This window comes from Acomys russatus, chromosome 30 (assembly GCF_903995435.1).
Source record: "Acomys russatus chromosome 30, mAcoRus1.1, whole genome shotgun sequence".
Lineage (NCBI taxonomy): Eukaryota > Metazoa > Chordata > Mammalia > Rodentia > Muridae > Acomys > Acomys russatus.
Genome location: NC_067166.1, coordinates 13,621,260 through 13,637,407, shown reverse-complemented (window position 1 = coordinate 13,637,407; position 16,148 = coordinate 13,621,260). Strand labels below are relative to the sequence as shown.

The 16,148-nt window shown below is 45.1% G+C and overlaps 1 protein-coding gene across 2 annotated transcripts in view; it reads left to right on the top strand.

Moving 5' to 3' along the window:
* Msh3 (mutS homolog 3) overlaps positions 1–16,148 on the top strand; it is a 121,813-nt gene that overhangs the window by 87,333 nt on the left and 18,332 nt on the right. The window contains exon 20 of one of the 2 annotated variants that reach the window (XM_051172245.1): positions 7,149–7,303. In XM_051172245.1, the coding sequence (XP_051028202.1) occupies positions 7,149–7,303 (155 nt within the window). Of the gene's footprint in view, positions 1–7,145; positions 7,304–16,148 lie in introns of both variants that reach the window. The other variant, XM_051172244.1, reaches the window with a different exon arrangement.

The window sequence follows — 16,148 nt, the reverse complement described above, 5'->3', positions numbered from 1 at the left end:
TCTATTGATGTCATAGCAGTGTCCATAGTATGTCGCTGACACACAGCTGGCTCTATTGATGTCATGGCAGTGTCCATAGCATGCCACTGACACAGAGCTGGATCTCCTACTCAAGTTTGTTACTGAGGGTTAACTGAGACACTTTCAGCAGTCCTCAAATCTCTCTTTAAAGTTTTGCCTCTTTTAATTCCGTAAAATGTTACTTTCTCAGGATGACATTTCTCAGTTTACAGAATATTGCACTGAAGAAATAGAAGAAAATGAGCTACTACAGTGTAACACCTCTTTATACTTGTGAGAAACTAATTCCCAGAATGGGAAAGCAATGTAGAGCCTGCCCAAGATGAGTCTTAGACACTTTTCTGGAAACATGGCCATAGTGTAGGGCATGTGGTGCCTTCCCAGCCATGCTCCCTGCCTGGAACACATAGGAAGTGCCACTTTAACAGCACACTGCCATAAAGAGAGGGGAGAGATTGCTGTGGCATAGAGGGTGTTGACTGTCTCATGAGGGTTCAGAGGTCAATACCTTATATCCTTGTGGCCCTGTGAAACGTAAGGACACAGTGCTTAGGGTAGTCCATAATATGACATGGCAGCTTTAACTGTCCTGTGGCTCTCTGCTCATTAAGCCAAATGGCTATCTGGTAGGTGGGCTTTTGAGATAAGTAATATAAATTCAACTGTGTTGCTTTAGGAATACAGTTGGATAGGTGGGGGGGGGGGTGCGGATGAGTCTAGTGTGCAGGAAGCCCCTGAACTGTGTGGATCTCTAGGTTGTGGGACATCCACTACCCAGGTGCCTAAGAGGAAAGTACTGGGCTCCAGGCTAATAAGTGGCCTTAGGCTCTTTAGTCCCCCATACTGTGTAAGGTGTGTAGTAGACAGGCACTGCTTTGTATATATGGGTGTTTGAAGCTGGTAAGGGTGAGGGCCTACTTCCCAGTTTCCTCTTCCTCCCACTACAAGTCCTTTCAGATGCCCAGCAATGCTTGCTTTGGCCGTATAGCAACTAAATAGAACACTAATTGTAGGAATAGTCTGTAGCTGTTGACTGCATCTCTAGTTACCAAGTGGACTGATGATGCCTAACCTAAAATGTCTGAGCTTAACTTTATTTCCTGGGTGGGTTGTACAAATAGTACCACGATCGATGTGTTTTTCATGCAGCATGGTGATTAGATAAGTGGACCCAAGTATGAAAATGAAGAAGGATGTTTTAAAGATGTGTTTTTAATTATGTGTGTACGACAGCCTATGTATGAGTATTTACACATGCGTGTAGGGGCTTTTGGGGAGCCAAAAGAGGTAATCAGATCTCCTAGAGCTGGAGTTACAGGTGCTTGTGGGGTGCCTGAAATGGGTGCTGGGAACTGAGCTCAGATCCTCCAGAAGAGCTGTATGGCCACTTGACCACTGGGCCATCTCTGCAGCCCCAGGGGAAGCGAGCATGGTACTTAACCCTGCTTTCTGTGACTTTTATCCTGTGTTATTCTTCTCTCCTGCTCCTGAAACAGGAGAAGACATTTGTTAGATACCAACTTAAAAAGGTTTATTTGTTTTCATGTGTATGTGTGTGTTTCCACATGAGTGCATGTTGTGTGTACGGGTACTCTTCAGGGGCCAAAGAGGACACTGGATCCCCCGGAGCAGGGTTCTGGGTGGTCATGTACCACCTGATGTCGGTGCTGGGACACGAACTCAGGTCCTCTGGAAGAACACAAACCTCTTAGCCGCCCAGCCATCTCTCCAGCTGATGCTGGTTTTCTCATCGTCAAAGCATGTGTGCAGGTGTCTTCCAGAGTGTCCGTTCTCTTCCTCTCTCTATCCCATGCCCATCAAATGAACTCTTGCTCATTCCTCAAGACCCCAAACAAGTATTTACTTCGTATAGAGCCTTTATCATGACACGAGCCAGAAACAATCTGTCCATGGTAGTATGTCTTTCTGTCTTATGATTCCTCCCATGTATCACATTTTGTTATGCAGGCATAGAGGGCACTGTGTGGTGATAGCAGATAAAGTTTCAAATTCTGTTCTAACATTATGTTACTGTTGCCTGGGACAGGCCACCATATATATTCTCATCTGTAGGTGAAAAGCTGGGTACCATCCTTGCTTCTACTACCTACTGAATGGGAGCCGGGTAGGACCCAGGATCAAACATGTTTAGACCACTACCCTGGTATCTCAGTTGCGAGCTTCACTGCCCCCTCCCTGTTTCTCATTCACCTTGGCTTAAGAGTGCAGAGATTTGACCGAGAGCTTACGTAGAGACAGTTTTTGTCTATAACTCGCCATTGATTGACATTTTTCAGGAAATAAAGCACTTTAAAACTGACATTTTTCCTGGTGGCCTGCAGCTACTATAAAAATAATTCTATCGCGTTTTTTAAAGATAGATTTTAGTATCTGGGCCTGTCAAGAAAGAGACCATGGTTTGTGAAGAATTAACTCTTACTTGGGCCTTCGAAATGAACATGTGACAGTTTCGGATTCTTCTCTGTTGTTGACTTTGGGCTTACAGTCATCCTAATATATCCAGCGGCAGAGTCAAGGACACCAAGCTGAAGCCTCTCCCTGATTGACAGTCTGTGCCTCCTTGTCATTGCGCAGCAGTCCTTTGTCAGACATCAGTCTGGCTGCTGGTAGCTCTGCACTACTGAGCACGCTCCCTAGCTTTCCAAGCCTTTGCACTTCTTCACTTGTTACATGGGAGCTTAGGGACCGTGCTGCACACCTGTCACACTGGATCAAGGGATAGAGGCAGGAGGACTGCAAGTGTGAGCTTAGGATGGGCTATAATAAAACTTTCCCTCCATGAAACTGTTGTAAGAACTAAAGGAGATGAAGCCCATGAACTCTCATGCGCGCGCGTGTGTGTGTGGGTGTGGAAGGCAGAGTGTTGACATTGGGTGTCTCTCTGTCACTCTCTACCTTATTTTGTTAGCCAGGCTCTCTCACTGAACCTGGAACTTGCTGTTTCAACCTGGCTACCTGGCCAGCAAGACCCAGGGCATCTCCTGTCTCTGGCATTACAGGCATGCTCCACTTTGCCTGGCTTTAGTTAGTTAGTAGGGATCCAGACTCAGGTCCTGGAGCTTGCATAGCACTTAGTTAACTAAGCTTTTCCCAGCCCTGTATGACTTCGTTATGCTGTTTATTTTTCTGTCTTTCCCAGAGCAGATAGTGTTTAAGTTTGTGGGTACTTGAGCATTTCAGGTTCTAGTCAACAGTTTGACTCTTGAATTTTGAACTCCGTTCAGATAGATGCCTTCCTGCAGATGGCAGATTCTTGAGGGAGGTGCCCATTCTGTGGAGGAACCCCACAGCTTCCCCCTTTCTGTGCATGTGTGGGTGAAACTCTGAGTGCAGTTTTGTACCTCTGCCTTGGTTTCCAGTAGGGCCTCTACCACCTCCCACTGGCTCATCAGGTAGCACTCTGATGAGCCTCCTGCTATGGTACTTGCAGCTTTTGTTTGCCTCAATTCATTCTTTAATCCATTCTGTAGTTTCTTCAGGCTTTCTCAGTGTGCGACCTTATCCTGGGTCCAGTTGCACACACTCCTGTTCACTTCACCAGGCCCCGATGGGAGCGGAGGGAGTTCTAGCCAAGTTTTGGCTTTGTTCTATCCTGATAGGCTGTTTACTCATGCCAACAGTGGCCTTTGGCTGTTCTCTCAGGGAATGCGTACTCACCCTGACTGCTTTTCTGAGCAGATTTAATGTCTGGTATGGATGTATCGGGAAGCCTTCGATGCATGTGTGGTCTCTCAGGCACCAGTCCCACCAGAAGATAAATGAGTACATTGAATGGGGGGGTGGTCCTTGCTCATTATCTTCCGTATGATGCCATCTTGGGATGGGAGAAAAGGACTCATATCTTCCCAATTTCTATAGGCAACGCAGACATTGCTTTTAAAATGGAAATGTGGTAGATAACTACTTTGTAACACATTTGACTATCAAACTCATCATGGGAACTTTCTAGCAGGGAGATGTGTAATAACAAGCAAGCAAGATAAGGTGACCTCAGAGAGGAGACAAAGAAAGTGGGATGGCCAAGGGCGATAGAGAATGGCAGGTGGCGGGCTCAGCACACAGCCTGGTGAAGGGAGGTATGTGCAGCTCAGACCTGTGGAAAGGCCTTAAGGCAGGACCGAGCCTGGAGCCAGCCTCCTAGCTGGTCACTGAAGAGCAAAAATCAAGCCTTCTGACACCAAAGGAGCTTGATAGAAGTGTAGATCAGCTAAGAAAGTCAGGCTGAAGAGACCAGGAATGCCTGCTGCAACTACACTGTGTCTGGGCTAAGTTCTGAAAAGGGACCGTCAGCTGCACAAGCAGCAGTGGGCCAAAGGGGCTTCCACGATTAGCCCAGGCTTTGGGGAAGATCTGCTGCATGGCCAGTATGGCTCTGTCCCCTCCAAAGCATAAAGCCTAAGCACCAAGGTGATGGTGTTAAGAGGTGTCTCTAATCACTGGGGTTGATTGGATCTTAAGAGTGGAATCCCCCTGGGTGGGATTAGTGTCCTTAAGAAAGCCTGAGAAGACTCAGTTATCCTGTTAGCCATGGGAACACCCAGCCAGAAGTTGGATGTGTGCCACATACACAGAGACCCTCACTAGATCCCAGCAATGCTAGAACCCCGATCCTGGGCTTCTCTGGTTCACACAATTACATACTGGAAATAGATGTTAGAGTTCCGAACGACAGACAGTTCACACGGTGAGTGCATTCTGAGTCTTCCCAGCTTCTTGAAACACATAGGACATCACCAGTTCCTGTAGTCACCCTGCTGTGCAACAGCACCAAAGCTGCTTGTCCACTGGTAGCTGCCCCCCCCCCCCCATCATCTCTCTGCATCCTCACCTTCTGGTTCCAGTCCCTCCCAAATGAGAACAGGAGGTTTATATTCTACATGTGAATTTGGTCATGTGCCCGGCTTATTGAACTTAGCACCATGGTCTTTAGTTTTATTTTTATGACCACAAATAACAGAATTTATCACCTGTTTTATGGCTGAATAATATTCCATTGTATGTGGGTATCATCTTTTCTTTGTCTTTTTGCCTGTTGATAGGCCCTCTGATGTTGATGAGCTGTTCCCCACCCCCACACCCCCCTTTTTTCTTTTTTCTTTTTGGTTTTTCGAGACAGGGTTTCTCTGTGTAGCCTTGGCTGTCTTGGACTCACTTTGTAGACCAGGCTGGCCTGAAACTCCCAGAGTGCTGTGATTAAAGGTGTGTGCCACCATGCCTACTTTGTTTCCAGTTCTTGGATGCTGTAAATCTTGCTGCAATGAACACAGGAGTACAACTGTCTCTGCAATGTACATATTCCATTTTCCTTGGATATTTACCGGCTATTCTTTTAGATAAATGTTAGGAATACCTTGCAGATCTCCGGTACTAGACTTCTGGTTACACTTTCTGCTGATATGTTTTCAGATCTTGTGTGTTTCTTTTGCTACAAATAGGCTATTTATATCCTTTGCCTGTCCCCACTACTTCAGTGTTGATACGAGGTCGGAGTTATATAACATGGCTGCTTTGTCATGTTTTGTTTGGTGATTTAGCAGCTTCCTTTGGATGATTTATATCTTTGTGTTCCTCCTTGTCATTCCTGTCTCTGTGCAGCTATATCATAGTTTATCTGCTGATAAACATTTGAGCAGTTGGCAGTTTGCAGTCGTTGCGAGCAGTCTTTTACTTATGTTTTGGTGCACATCGCATACAGTTATGTTTGGCCTGGGCAGAATTGTTTTGTTTCCACTAAGTAACTCATTTTCTACCTTACCTCCTACACTTTCTTCTAGAAGTGGTGGGATTTGCTTCTTACAGTTCATTCCTTCATCCACCTAGATTACGTTTCCTGAGATTTGGGGCCACACTTGTTTTCATCCACCTAGCCATTTCCCCGCCATTGTTTAAGGACAGCTATGTCTGTGTTTCCCGCCCATGGCCCCCAGGTTACTGCTGCATGGTCGGCCTGCTCCTGCAGCTGTGCACATTCTTACTCCATGCTTCCTCCGTTTATGTGTGCCAGGATGGGTAAACACGTGAGATGCTCCAGCTCGGAACGGTCAGCAAGGCAAGGCAGCGCTATGAACAGTCTTTTCTGTGTCTTTCGGTGTATAGTGCACTCGTTTCCATTTAGTGTGTACATGGGAGCAGAATTGTTTGGCTTTGTCTGCTTCAACTTTAGCAACTATTACTAAAGTTTTTCAAAATGTTGTGCTGTGTTTTTCTCCCACAGCAGAATAAAAATTCCAGCCCCTCTCACCAAAACTTGACATTAACAACCATGACAGGCTTTCTTCTCTCTCTCTCTCTCTCTCTCTCTCTCTTTCTTTCTTTCTTTCTTTCTTTTATGTAATTATCATGCTGGTGTCTCTTGATGGTGTCTTTCCCTTATTAAAATCGGGCACCTCTTCATATTCTTGTTGACATCTGTGTTTCTTTTGTCATTCTCCCCCCCACCCCAAGTGAAATGTAACCAAGTAGAAGATAATTAAGTCATTGGGTTGCTGCTCTCAGAATGGATTAGTGCTGGTCTTCTGGGATGAGTTATTTCTCATAATAATGGGCCTTTATAAAAGGAGCAAGACTGGCTCCTCTCCAGCCTCTTAGTTCCTGTCTGCAAAATGAATCCCTCTTGTATGTATTCCCACATTTTGATGCCATCCACTGTGAAACCGTTAGCAGGCCTGAGAAAAAGTCAACAGCATACTCTTGAATATCTAGAACTTTGACCTTAGTGAACCTTTTTCTTTAACAAATTACCTAACCCTAGCCATTTTGTTATAGGAGTGGAAAATGAATTAATTGAGTGATATGTAAATACTCCACAAAGCAGTGCTTTGCCTAATGAAGTCCCATTTGTGGGATGAATTGTAGATACCACAAGATCAACAGAAAAACCTTTCCAAGCCAAACATGGTAGTGGACACCTGTAATTTCAGTTCTTGGCAGGTGGAGACAGGATTAAGTTATGAGACCAACCTGGTCTACATAGTGAGCTAAGGGCCAGCCTGGGTTATATAATTAGACTCTATATCAAGATGCACACCCCACATAAAAGCCAATCGTTCTAATGCTCTTCTGGTGCACTTTGTGAAAATCCATTTTGTTGTTGCTGTTCCCAGCAGGACTCGGAGAGAGTGATGATAATCACTGGACCAAACATGGGTGGGAAGAGCTCCTACATAAAGCAGGTCGCACTGCTCACGATCCTGGCTCAGATCGGCTCCTACGTCCCTGCAGAGGAGGCGACCATTGGGATCGTGGATGGCGTCTTCACAAGGTAGAAGTGTTCCTTCTCTTTGAATGTATCCCTCAAGATAAGCCAAGGCCACCTCACTCCACAAACTCTCTTTCTATGTCCGTGGTTGGATGAGTGGGCTTACACTGAAAACTCTCACTGTTCAGGAGCAGAAATCATTTGTTATCACACACGTTAATGTGGAAGAGACCTAGGTGTCCTTTTCCCGCAGCAAGTCTTTCTATGAGTCCTTTAAATAAAACCTCAGGGAGGAAATCAATATCTATACTCAGGCTTAGCCGAAAGGCTGTGAAGAAATGGAAATCAATATTTAAAGGGAGAAAAGACATTCTGCTGTACCTTTCAGCATGGGGAGATGAAACTTGCCCCCTCTCCATTGCTGAGGTGCAAGGACCGAGCAAGATTGCTTAATTCACATTTTTTTTTTCTGCATGTAACTGGCCAGGGCTTACTAACTGCAATATCTAAACATAATCTCACACTTTCTTAGCAATATTAGTGGAATATTCTGGCTTTACTAATAAGAATTTATAGTTTATCCATCTCATAGCTCCCAGTTTATCAGTTCTTGAATGGTCCATATTTCTTGTGTTACATGTTTAAGTAAATATAGTATATGTAAACGTGACACTACTTAATAACCAAGCTCTCTCTGTGGCATGTCTCTTATTGTCCAGCTTCATGGTGAGACTTTGCTTCTTGAATCATGCCAGAACTTATCTTATCACCAATATTATCAACTTGGGCAGATACTGAAATGCCTTAAAATCTGCACCTTGAAAGAAGTTTTCTTTTAACTTTTGAAGGCTTCGCTGAAGTTCACTAGCTCACTAGTCAAAGGAGGAAGGAAGGAGACATGCAGGCATCTGCATGAGTAGACAGTGAGGAAAGGAAGTGAAGGGAGTCCCTCCAGGGGCGCCACAAGTAAGTCAGGCTGTGGCGAGAGGTGGGTGCCGGGGCTGAGGTAAGATGATTAATTGAGAGAGAGAGCGGTGGTATGCATCCGGGTGGAGAATCCTGGTACCTATTGAAAGCAGATGGGGGAGGGTATATTTTAATTTCTTTGCTGCTGCTGAAGCAGAATACTACAGATTGGAGGTGAGAGAGGAGAGAAAGGGGGCAGAAGGGAGGATGTGCCTGTGTGCACACGCACATTGAAGCCATTTGGGTGTTTGTTAGGAATCAGGAGCTCTTTATCTCGTTTCTCTCTTAATCGGGGTCTTTCAGTGGGACCTGGGGTTTGCTAAGCTAAGCTGACTGACCAGTGAACCCCAAGATGCCGACTGGCCAACTCCCCAAGTGCTGGGCTACAAGCTTGCACCATTATGCCTGTTTTTTTCCTATGTGGATTCTTATGGGCAAGAAATGGTCAGCAGTGCTGAAAGGCCCAGCAAGACGAAGCCTGAAAGTCACTTTTGTTCTTAGTAAAGCAGTGTCACTGGCAATGTTAGCAGAAGTGTCAGGTCCAGGTTCCATGAGGAGGGAGACTGAAATAAGGGGCCAGGAAGAGGAAGACAGAGGCCTACTGGGGACTTGTTTGTTCTGCATTTTGTTTGTGAGTGTAGGTTTATGCATGTTTTAGTGGCTCTCCGGAAGAGAGCTTATGTCCAGCTGTCTGTGATCCTAACAAACCAAGGCAGAATGTCTTGGTTGCCGTTGTGGGGTGGTGTTGGAATGACTCCTAGTGATGCCTAAACCAAAGATAATCATGAGGTACTTGGGAGAAGGAAAAAAATCTGAATGGGAAGATCGAAGTAGGTCTCCTGACTCAAGAGCAGGTATTTCTTATAAAAACATTGTAACTTATTAGCAGTTAGGATGCGATGGATTAGAGCAGGGCCTCTAAGGTGCTTAGAGATCTGGGTCATAGTCAGAAACGGCTCGCCTCACCAGAAGAGGGACAACCAGACACCCGGTACAGGTTTAAAACAGGCTATGATGTCTCCTGGCCAAAACACCATACCTATATCCATTCAGCTCTTTAGCTCTGTCCCCAGGGTACAGGAGGAACATGGGCATAGGACACAGGACACAGACATGGGAAGCAGTGGCAGAATCGATGGGTGTCCAGTCTGATACCTGAGACTGGCTAATAATAAAGAGCAGGGGCGTGTTCGGCTCAGTTGTTCGATTATAAAAATAACAGATGCACTAAGGCAGATAGATACCTAATAGAATCATGGGATGCAAAGTGAAACAAAAGCATCCTCCTCTCCACAGCTGTGTGTCCTTGGTCTCTTCATCCCATGCCTTTCTCTGTATTTTTACCCTGTGGATGTTCTTTGGAACAATCTATAATGGCATTTGGCATAGTTTTAAATTGCATGCGTATTGTACCATACTAATCTTCTACGAGTGGCTTTCTCCACTCACTCTATTTGTAAATCCATCTGTGTGGATATATACGTTTCAAGTCCCCTCTGCCCCAGTCACTATGCTGTGTTGTAGGCATGGGCCACACATTCCTTGGCAGTTGTTTAGCAGGGTTTCAATGTCACACAAATGTAAACAAGATTGGCACTTGTGTTAGTTGAGCACAGGAGCTCTGCCTCCTGAAGCCCCAGTGGCCTTGGCTCAGCCCCCCCACCCACCCACCCCAGAGCAACAGCAAAAGGCAGAGGAGGGAGCGAAGCAGATAGAGGGGCCCAGTGACCCCACAAGCCCATCTCCAGGGACTGACTTGAGCTTTAGGTTTCAGTAGAGGAGGGTTGGAGCCGGGGGGTCGGGGGTTCATGTGATAAAGAGGTCTTGATCTAAGTGTGGTCTGCTTGATCGTTTTCTCAGTTCTGGTGGCTCGAGGAAGTTGTTCCTGTCTGGTTCACAGCCGATGGTTGCACTTGCTGTAAGCTTCGGCCTCTGTAGCATAGGTCATCCCATGGTGGCTTTCCTGGAGGCTCCTGTTACTTGGTGGTGGGCTTCTGTTGCTTAGATACAGGATGAAGGCAGAGGTGGCAGGCTTTCATCCTGTTCTGCTACATTGTGGGTCCCAGTGAGGAATTAATGTTTTTGAGCAAAAGTAGCTCCTAAGTGACCCTTACTTACACATCCTGTACCCCACATAAGTGAAACGTTCCCCCTCTAGTCTGTTAAATGTGAATAAGAAATGCCCATTTGGTTCCATTTCTGTGTACTACAGATTGCGTGTAGGAATGTGTTCGTTTGTGTTATTTAATGTCCTTTGTAAGATGTACCATATGGGAGATCGTCGCTGTTTTGGATGCTAGGGAAGTTTATTCCCCTCCCCCAGGTACACATTGTGTTTACTTACAAAAAGATTCAGAGAAGGCCTGGTCCTCCCTCTGCCAGGCCTCCCATTATAATCCAATGGCTGCTTCCTCCTTTGTCCCTTTTGGCTTGGTCGCCCAAACCTCAGAATCTAAAGTCAAGGCTCAGGTGTGGCATCGAGTCTGATCTGGTCTCCCTTCTGTTCTCATACGGGAGGGTTCCTCTACTGTGGTTCTTAAGTAGCTGCTTGTTTAAAATGCTACTGTCTAAGCCCAGTCCTTATGATCTCTAACTGGAATCTCCGAGGGCATACCTAAACATCGGCATTTTAAAAGTTCATGTCAGAACAGCCTCAAGTTAGAAAATTACCACATGCTTTATTATCTTTAGTTAATATGTATTGAAATTCTTCCAGTAAAAGAAAATGGTTATTCAAATTGCATCATTGTTACTCAAAAATCCTTTTTGTATTCATTGAGAAATACACTGTAGCTAAACAGTGAGATGGTCGCATAGGGTTTGGCTCCACATTTTAAGCTGCTTGGTTTTGCGTTATATTGGACATCTGGAATCTTGGGCTTCAATTTGTATTTTCCATAATTGTCAGTGCCATGTCTGCTGTGGCTCGTGAGTGTGCCATAGGAAGTAGATGGAGGGAAAGCTGCCGTCAGACGGATGGCTGGGGATCGTTCTTCTTGAATATCGTAAGTCACATGAGTGCTGCCCTGAGTCATTACAGATCTAGTTTTTAAGTAGGGTTTTGACCAACATCTCTGTTGGGATGTGTGTGTTTCTATGAGTGCAAGCTTAAGTTTGAGAAAAGCAATGAGTTATTAAGTGTGCAAATAGTATGCAGCCCTCTTGCACTGTAGGAAGTCATGTGAGAAAAGCAAAACAGTTGTCCTCTCCTCTCATCATTGTTTCTGTTTGTGCCAACAAATGCTTGTGGACAGAGGCGTTTACGTTAAGTGGCCCCTGGTAAATAATATGATGGTGTGCTGCCCACGCACTCCCTCCAAGGCACCTAGTGTTAGGAGGAGCCGAATTCAGGATGGCGCGGGTGTGTTTGTCCTGAAATAGAATTAAAAGGTAATGGGTGCTCGGTGTTTATATTATTTCAGATGTTCGCTTTGAGCAGAGAGCCAATTCATTCATCCAGTTTAGTCTAATGCTGCAAACATTGGTTGGACACAAGCTGTGAAGAGGCAGAAAGAAGACTCCTAAGGGAGCATATGTCTTCTCAGTTACAAATACCCACACTAAAGACCATGTGACAGGTGGCATTTAACTAAAGGAGCAAAATCTTCTTTCTTTGGCAGCCTTGCTTTGGGAAGGCCTCCGGTGTGCTTAGCTGTGTAGTGAGCATGAGACCTATTTTTTGGTGGAAAGCGTGAATTTAATGCCTCTACTTGGGTCAAAGTCTCCTGAAGGTTTGATGTGGTTTGTAGCTCCCCAACGTACTGTCCAAGTGGTTGTGGTAGAGGGAACCCTTAAGCTCTGGTTTCCTTTTTTTAAAGATTTTACCTAGTTGAGAGCAGCTTTAGGTTCATATCAAATTAAGAGGCAATGGTGGAGGTTTTCCTGAGGGTCCCGCCTTGTGCGCTCAGAGCCTGCCATCGTGTTGGCCTCCCCTCACAGAGTGGTCCAAGGAATGAAGCTGCACTGCTGTATCTCCATCACCCAGAGCTGTACAGGAAGGCTCATCTTGGTTTGGACAGTCGTCATCCCGAAAGTCCTCTGTGCTTTGGTTATTCATTCTTCACTCTCCCCATCTGCTGGTGCTCATGGGCCATTTCACTCTGCGTCTGTAGCTTTGCCTTTTCTTGGAGTATCTTGTAGCAAATAGTGTGCAGCCCTCGGGCTCTGTAGGCTTCCTTCTCTTAGTAACATGCATGGAAGTCTTCTCTAGGTCTTCTGGGGCTCGATAACTCCTTTCTTTTCCTGTTGGTGATAGTCCATTGTCTGGATTACCACGGTATATAATCACTTACTGTTTTCACATGAAGAGACGCCTGAATTGCTCGGGAGATTTGACAACGGTGAATAAAGTTGTAAACATCCATGTGTGGGTTTTTATGTAGACATATGTTTTTAACTCCTTTGGTAAAGATCAAAAAGCATACTTGATCAGTCATGAGGCACTATATGTGTGTTTGGCTTTGTATGGAGTATTTGTCTTACATGTACAAAGCCCTGGGTTTGACCGCTACCACTATAAGGGAACATTATTATTATTACTATTATTACTATTATTATTATTATTATTATTATTATTATTATTTGTTTGAAATACACTGTTATTTATTCATTTATTCCCAGGTCTCACCATGTAGCCCAAGCTGGGCTAAAACTCACAATCTTCCTGCCTCAGGCTCCCAAATGCACATGTAGGCATGTGTTACCACGCCCACCACACTTGTTGTGGTTGTTAGCTGACACCTTGTAAGTATACTGAGCTATTGGGCACAAAATAATATCCTGACTTATGAGTACAGTATGCAATAATGGTACAGTATGTGATAATAATTGACAGGCCATAAGTTCAAGAATGTGATGTTGGTTGTGGTAGGAATACTTCACTTTTACTCCTTTAGTTTTGAAATGCACAGCAGTCTACACTTGATACTGTGCACTGAAATGCCAAATGAAGTCCAATTTCTTGTTTAAGATCTTGTGCTCTTTATTATTTCCCCACCCTTCCACACACCAGCCTCTATCTGTCCACATCCCAGCCTCTGTGACCTCCCCACTGCTGTCATACCCCAGCCTCTGTGACCCTATATTGCTGTCACACCCCAGCCTGTGTGAACCCCCCATTGCTGTCATACCCCAGCCTGTGTGACCTCCCATTGCTCTCACACCCCAGCCTCTGTGACCTCCCCCCATTGCTCTTACATCCCAGCCTCTGTAACTCCCCCCCATTGCTCTCATACCCCAGTCTCTGTGAGCCTCCATTGCTGTCATACCCTAGCCTGTGTGTGTGTGTGTGTGTGTGTGTGTGTGTGTGTGTGTGTGTGTATGTGTGTGTGTGTGTGTGTGTATGGTCTGTCTGTCTCTGACTCCATTGCCTCCTCTCCCCATCCCCATCCCAAATAACGTTCTGATGCTCTAGCACAGACTGGCCCTGTATGTCCAATCCTGCCTCAGCTTCCTGCATGCTGAAGCAAGCCAACCTGCTTCTTTCTATATTTAAGTGTGTGTGGGCCTGGGATCAAAGGTCAGATAGACACCTGTTTCTGTCCTTTGCTTCCCTCCAACTTGCTTTTTGAACAAGCTCTCTCACTGAACCTGGAGCTCCCAGCTTTGTGTCCTCTGGCTCTGCCTGGGCGCCAGGCTCTGAACTCAGGTCTCCTGGTTGTACAGTGAGCACCTTACTTACTGAGTCACTCCCCGCCCCAGCCTTATAGGCAGGTCCTGCTGCCCTGGTTCTGGGATTGTCAGTGTGTACCACAGTGTCCTGCAGTAGGGGTCATGGGTGTTTGTAATTCCATTCCCCGCTGCAGCACTGTTTATGTTGCACTCATGCGAGGAGATGGGCTTTTTCTTTACATTTTTATGCCTTTTAAATACCATTTGGTGTCTTCTTCGCATTTGTTATCTTCACATTTTTTAATAATTCTAAGAAGACTTTATGTTTTTGGATTCTTTTCTCTCTTTCATCAGCCATTATTCCTTAAAAAAACAAATAATCAAAGCATGGGCCAAGAGTGGTGGCATACACCTTTAATCCAAGCATTTGGAAGGCAGAGGCAGGTGTATAACACGATTTCAAGGCCAGCCTGGTCTACCTAAGACTTCCAGGACAGCCAAAGCTACAGAAAATTGTGGAGTATTTTATTACAGAGTAGGTTTCTTACCTTTTGTTCAAGTGAGACTATCCAGAAAACAAGAAACTTAGGTCCCCCTACTGTACAAAATTCCGCAAATATTTTAGCAAAGTAAAGTGAATGAGAATGAATGCAAAATGCTTAAACATTTTGAAAACCCTCCTAAGTAAAGGATACAATGAGCAATTGTTTTCTAATTCCACTTATCTGAGATCATGAGATGTGCAAATTCATAGAGTCAGAAAACAATGTAGGTCATCTGGTCTGGCAGGACAGATTGTCAGTGGGTGCAGAGTCTCTGTGTGAGTGCTGTAAAGTTCTAGAAAAGGGCAGTGGACATGGCAGCCCAACCTGGGAACACCTGCCTTACCTCAGAACCAGGCACCGCCCAGACATTAAAACTGTAAATTTCGTTACTTGCTTTATTGCTACCTTTTTAAAGTGCTTGATGCCAAGAATCTCATTGTAGCAGGTAATTAATGTTTCGTTTGATGGCTGAGTGTTTAAGCCCTGTTTGTATACACATCTCCCCACCACAAGCAAGCACGCCCTTGCAGAGGCCACACATCTCCCCACCACAAGCACGTCCTTGCAGAGGCCAGCTCAGTAGCTCAAACTATCAATATGTCATTAAAACGAGTCTGTCAGAATTTCCTGGAAGCAGTCTTGATTATTGAGACTGGTTCAAAGAAGTAATCATTTCTTTCTGCAGTTATGTTTTATGAAGCTTTGTTGACCTATATACGGGTTATAGGATAGGAGGGGGGACGGGGATTAGAAAGATTAGTCAGCTGCCACTCCTAAAAATATCAGTTGATTTCGTCTTCTTAATCACGTAACTGTAACCTTCTGTCTGCTCAGGGCAGACTGACTCCAGGAAGAGTGCTAAAGAGTGTATTTCCCATTTTTACTACACTTGAATGGGAGCCAGACAAGCTTGCACACAAGTTTTCTAGAATCCCTTCAATCTCCAGCACATTTTAATGCCAGAAGAACTTCAGAATCATCATCCAGTGATGTGTCTTGTAATTACTGCTTTAATACCAAGTAATAAACTTTTAGGTTTTTTTTTTTATACATCTTGCTTTGTTGCAAAAGTTATTTTTGGCTAAAATTATGACTAAGATATGAGATAGGAAGAGAACAGGGTTGACTAATGGTACTGGATCAAAGAGGAAGAAGTGTAAGATAATGACAGATCTACTGATTGTTAAGGCCAACAGCAAATCCCTTATCAGTAAACAGCTCTCATGTAACAGTTCCCATGTAACACACAGTTCCTATGTAACACACAGTTCCCATGTAACACACAGGCCCCATGAACAGCAGTCCCCACAGAACTCGCAGCATCAGTGACTGGCTAATGAGCCGTTGTCTGCAGTGTCTGGTCAGCAGCATTAGGTTCTATAGAAAAGCAGACTTGTGATTGAATGGTGCAGGCTCATAGGGCAGTGACCTTGAGACCATCCAGTGGGGAGCAGTGTCTTTGCTTATAAGAAAGGAGCTAATCATAGCCAAAAAGATATTTGTAAGCACTAACCCGCCTAATCGTAGAAGCATAATAAAATTGCATCCAGGCATCCCTGAAATTATGTCTTTCTTAAGGACAGAAAGCTTACAGGGTGTGAAGCTCTTTGGGTGGCTCAAACACCTCTCACCTCAGGTGGGAAAGCCTGCGTGCTCCTCTTGTCCGCCATAGCTCAGCCTGCCACCTAAGGGATGGCGTGCCCTCTCAGTGTCTCCTTCTGTGAAAGAGAACATGTGAGGCAGTTGCCCAGAGCTTGCCCAGCACTGTTTGCCTCCTGCCTTGCTGT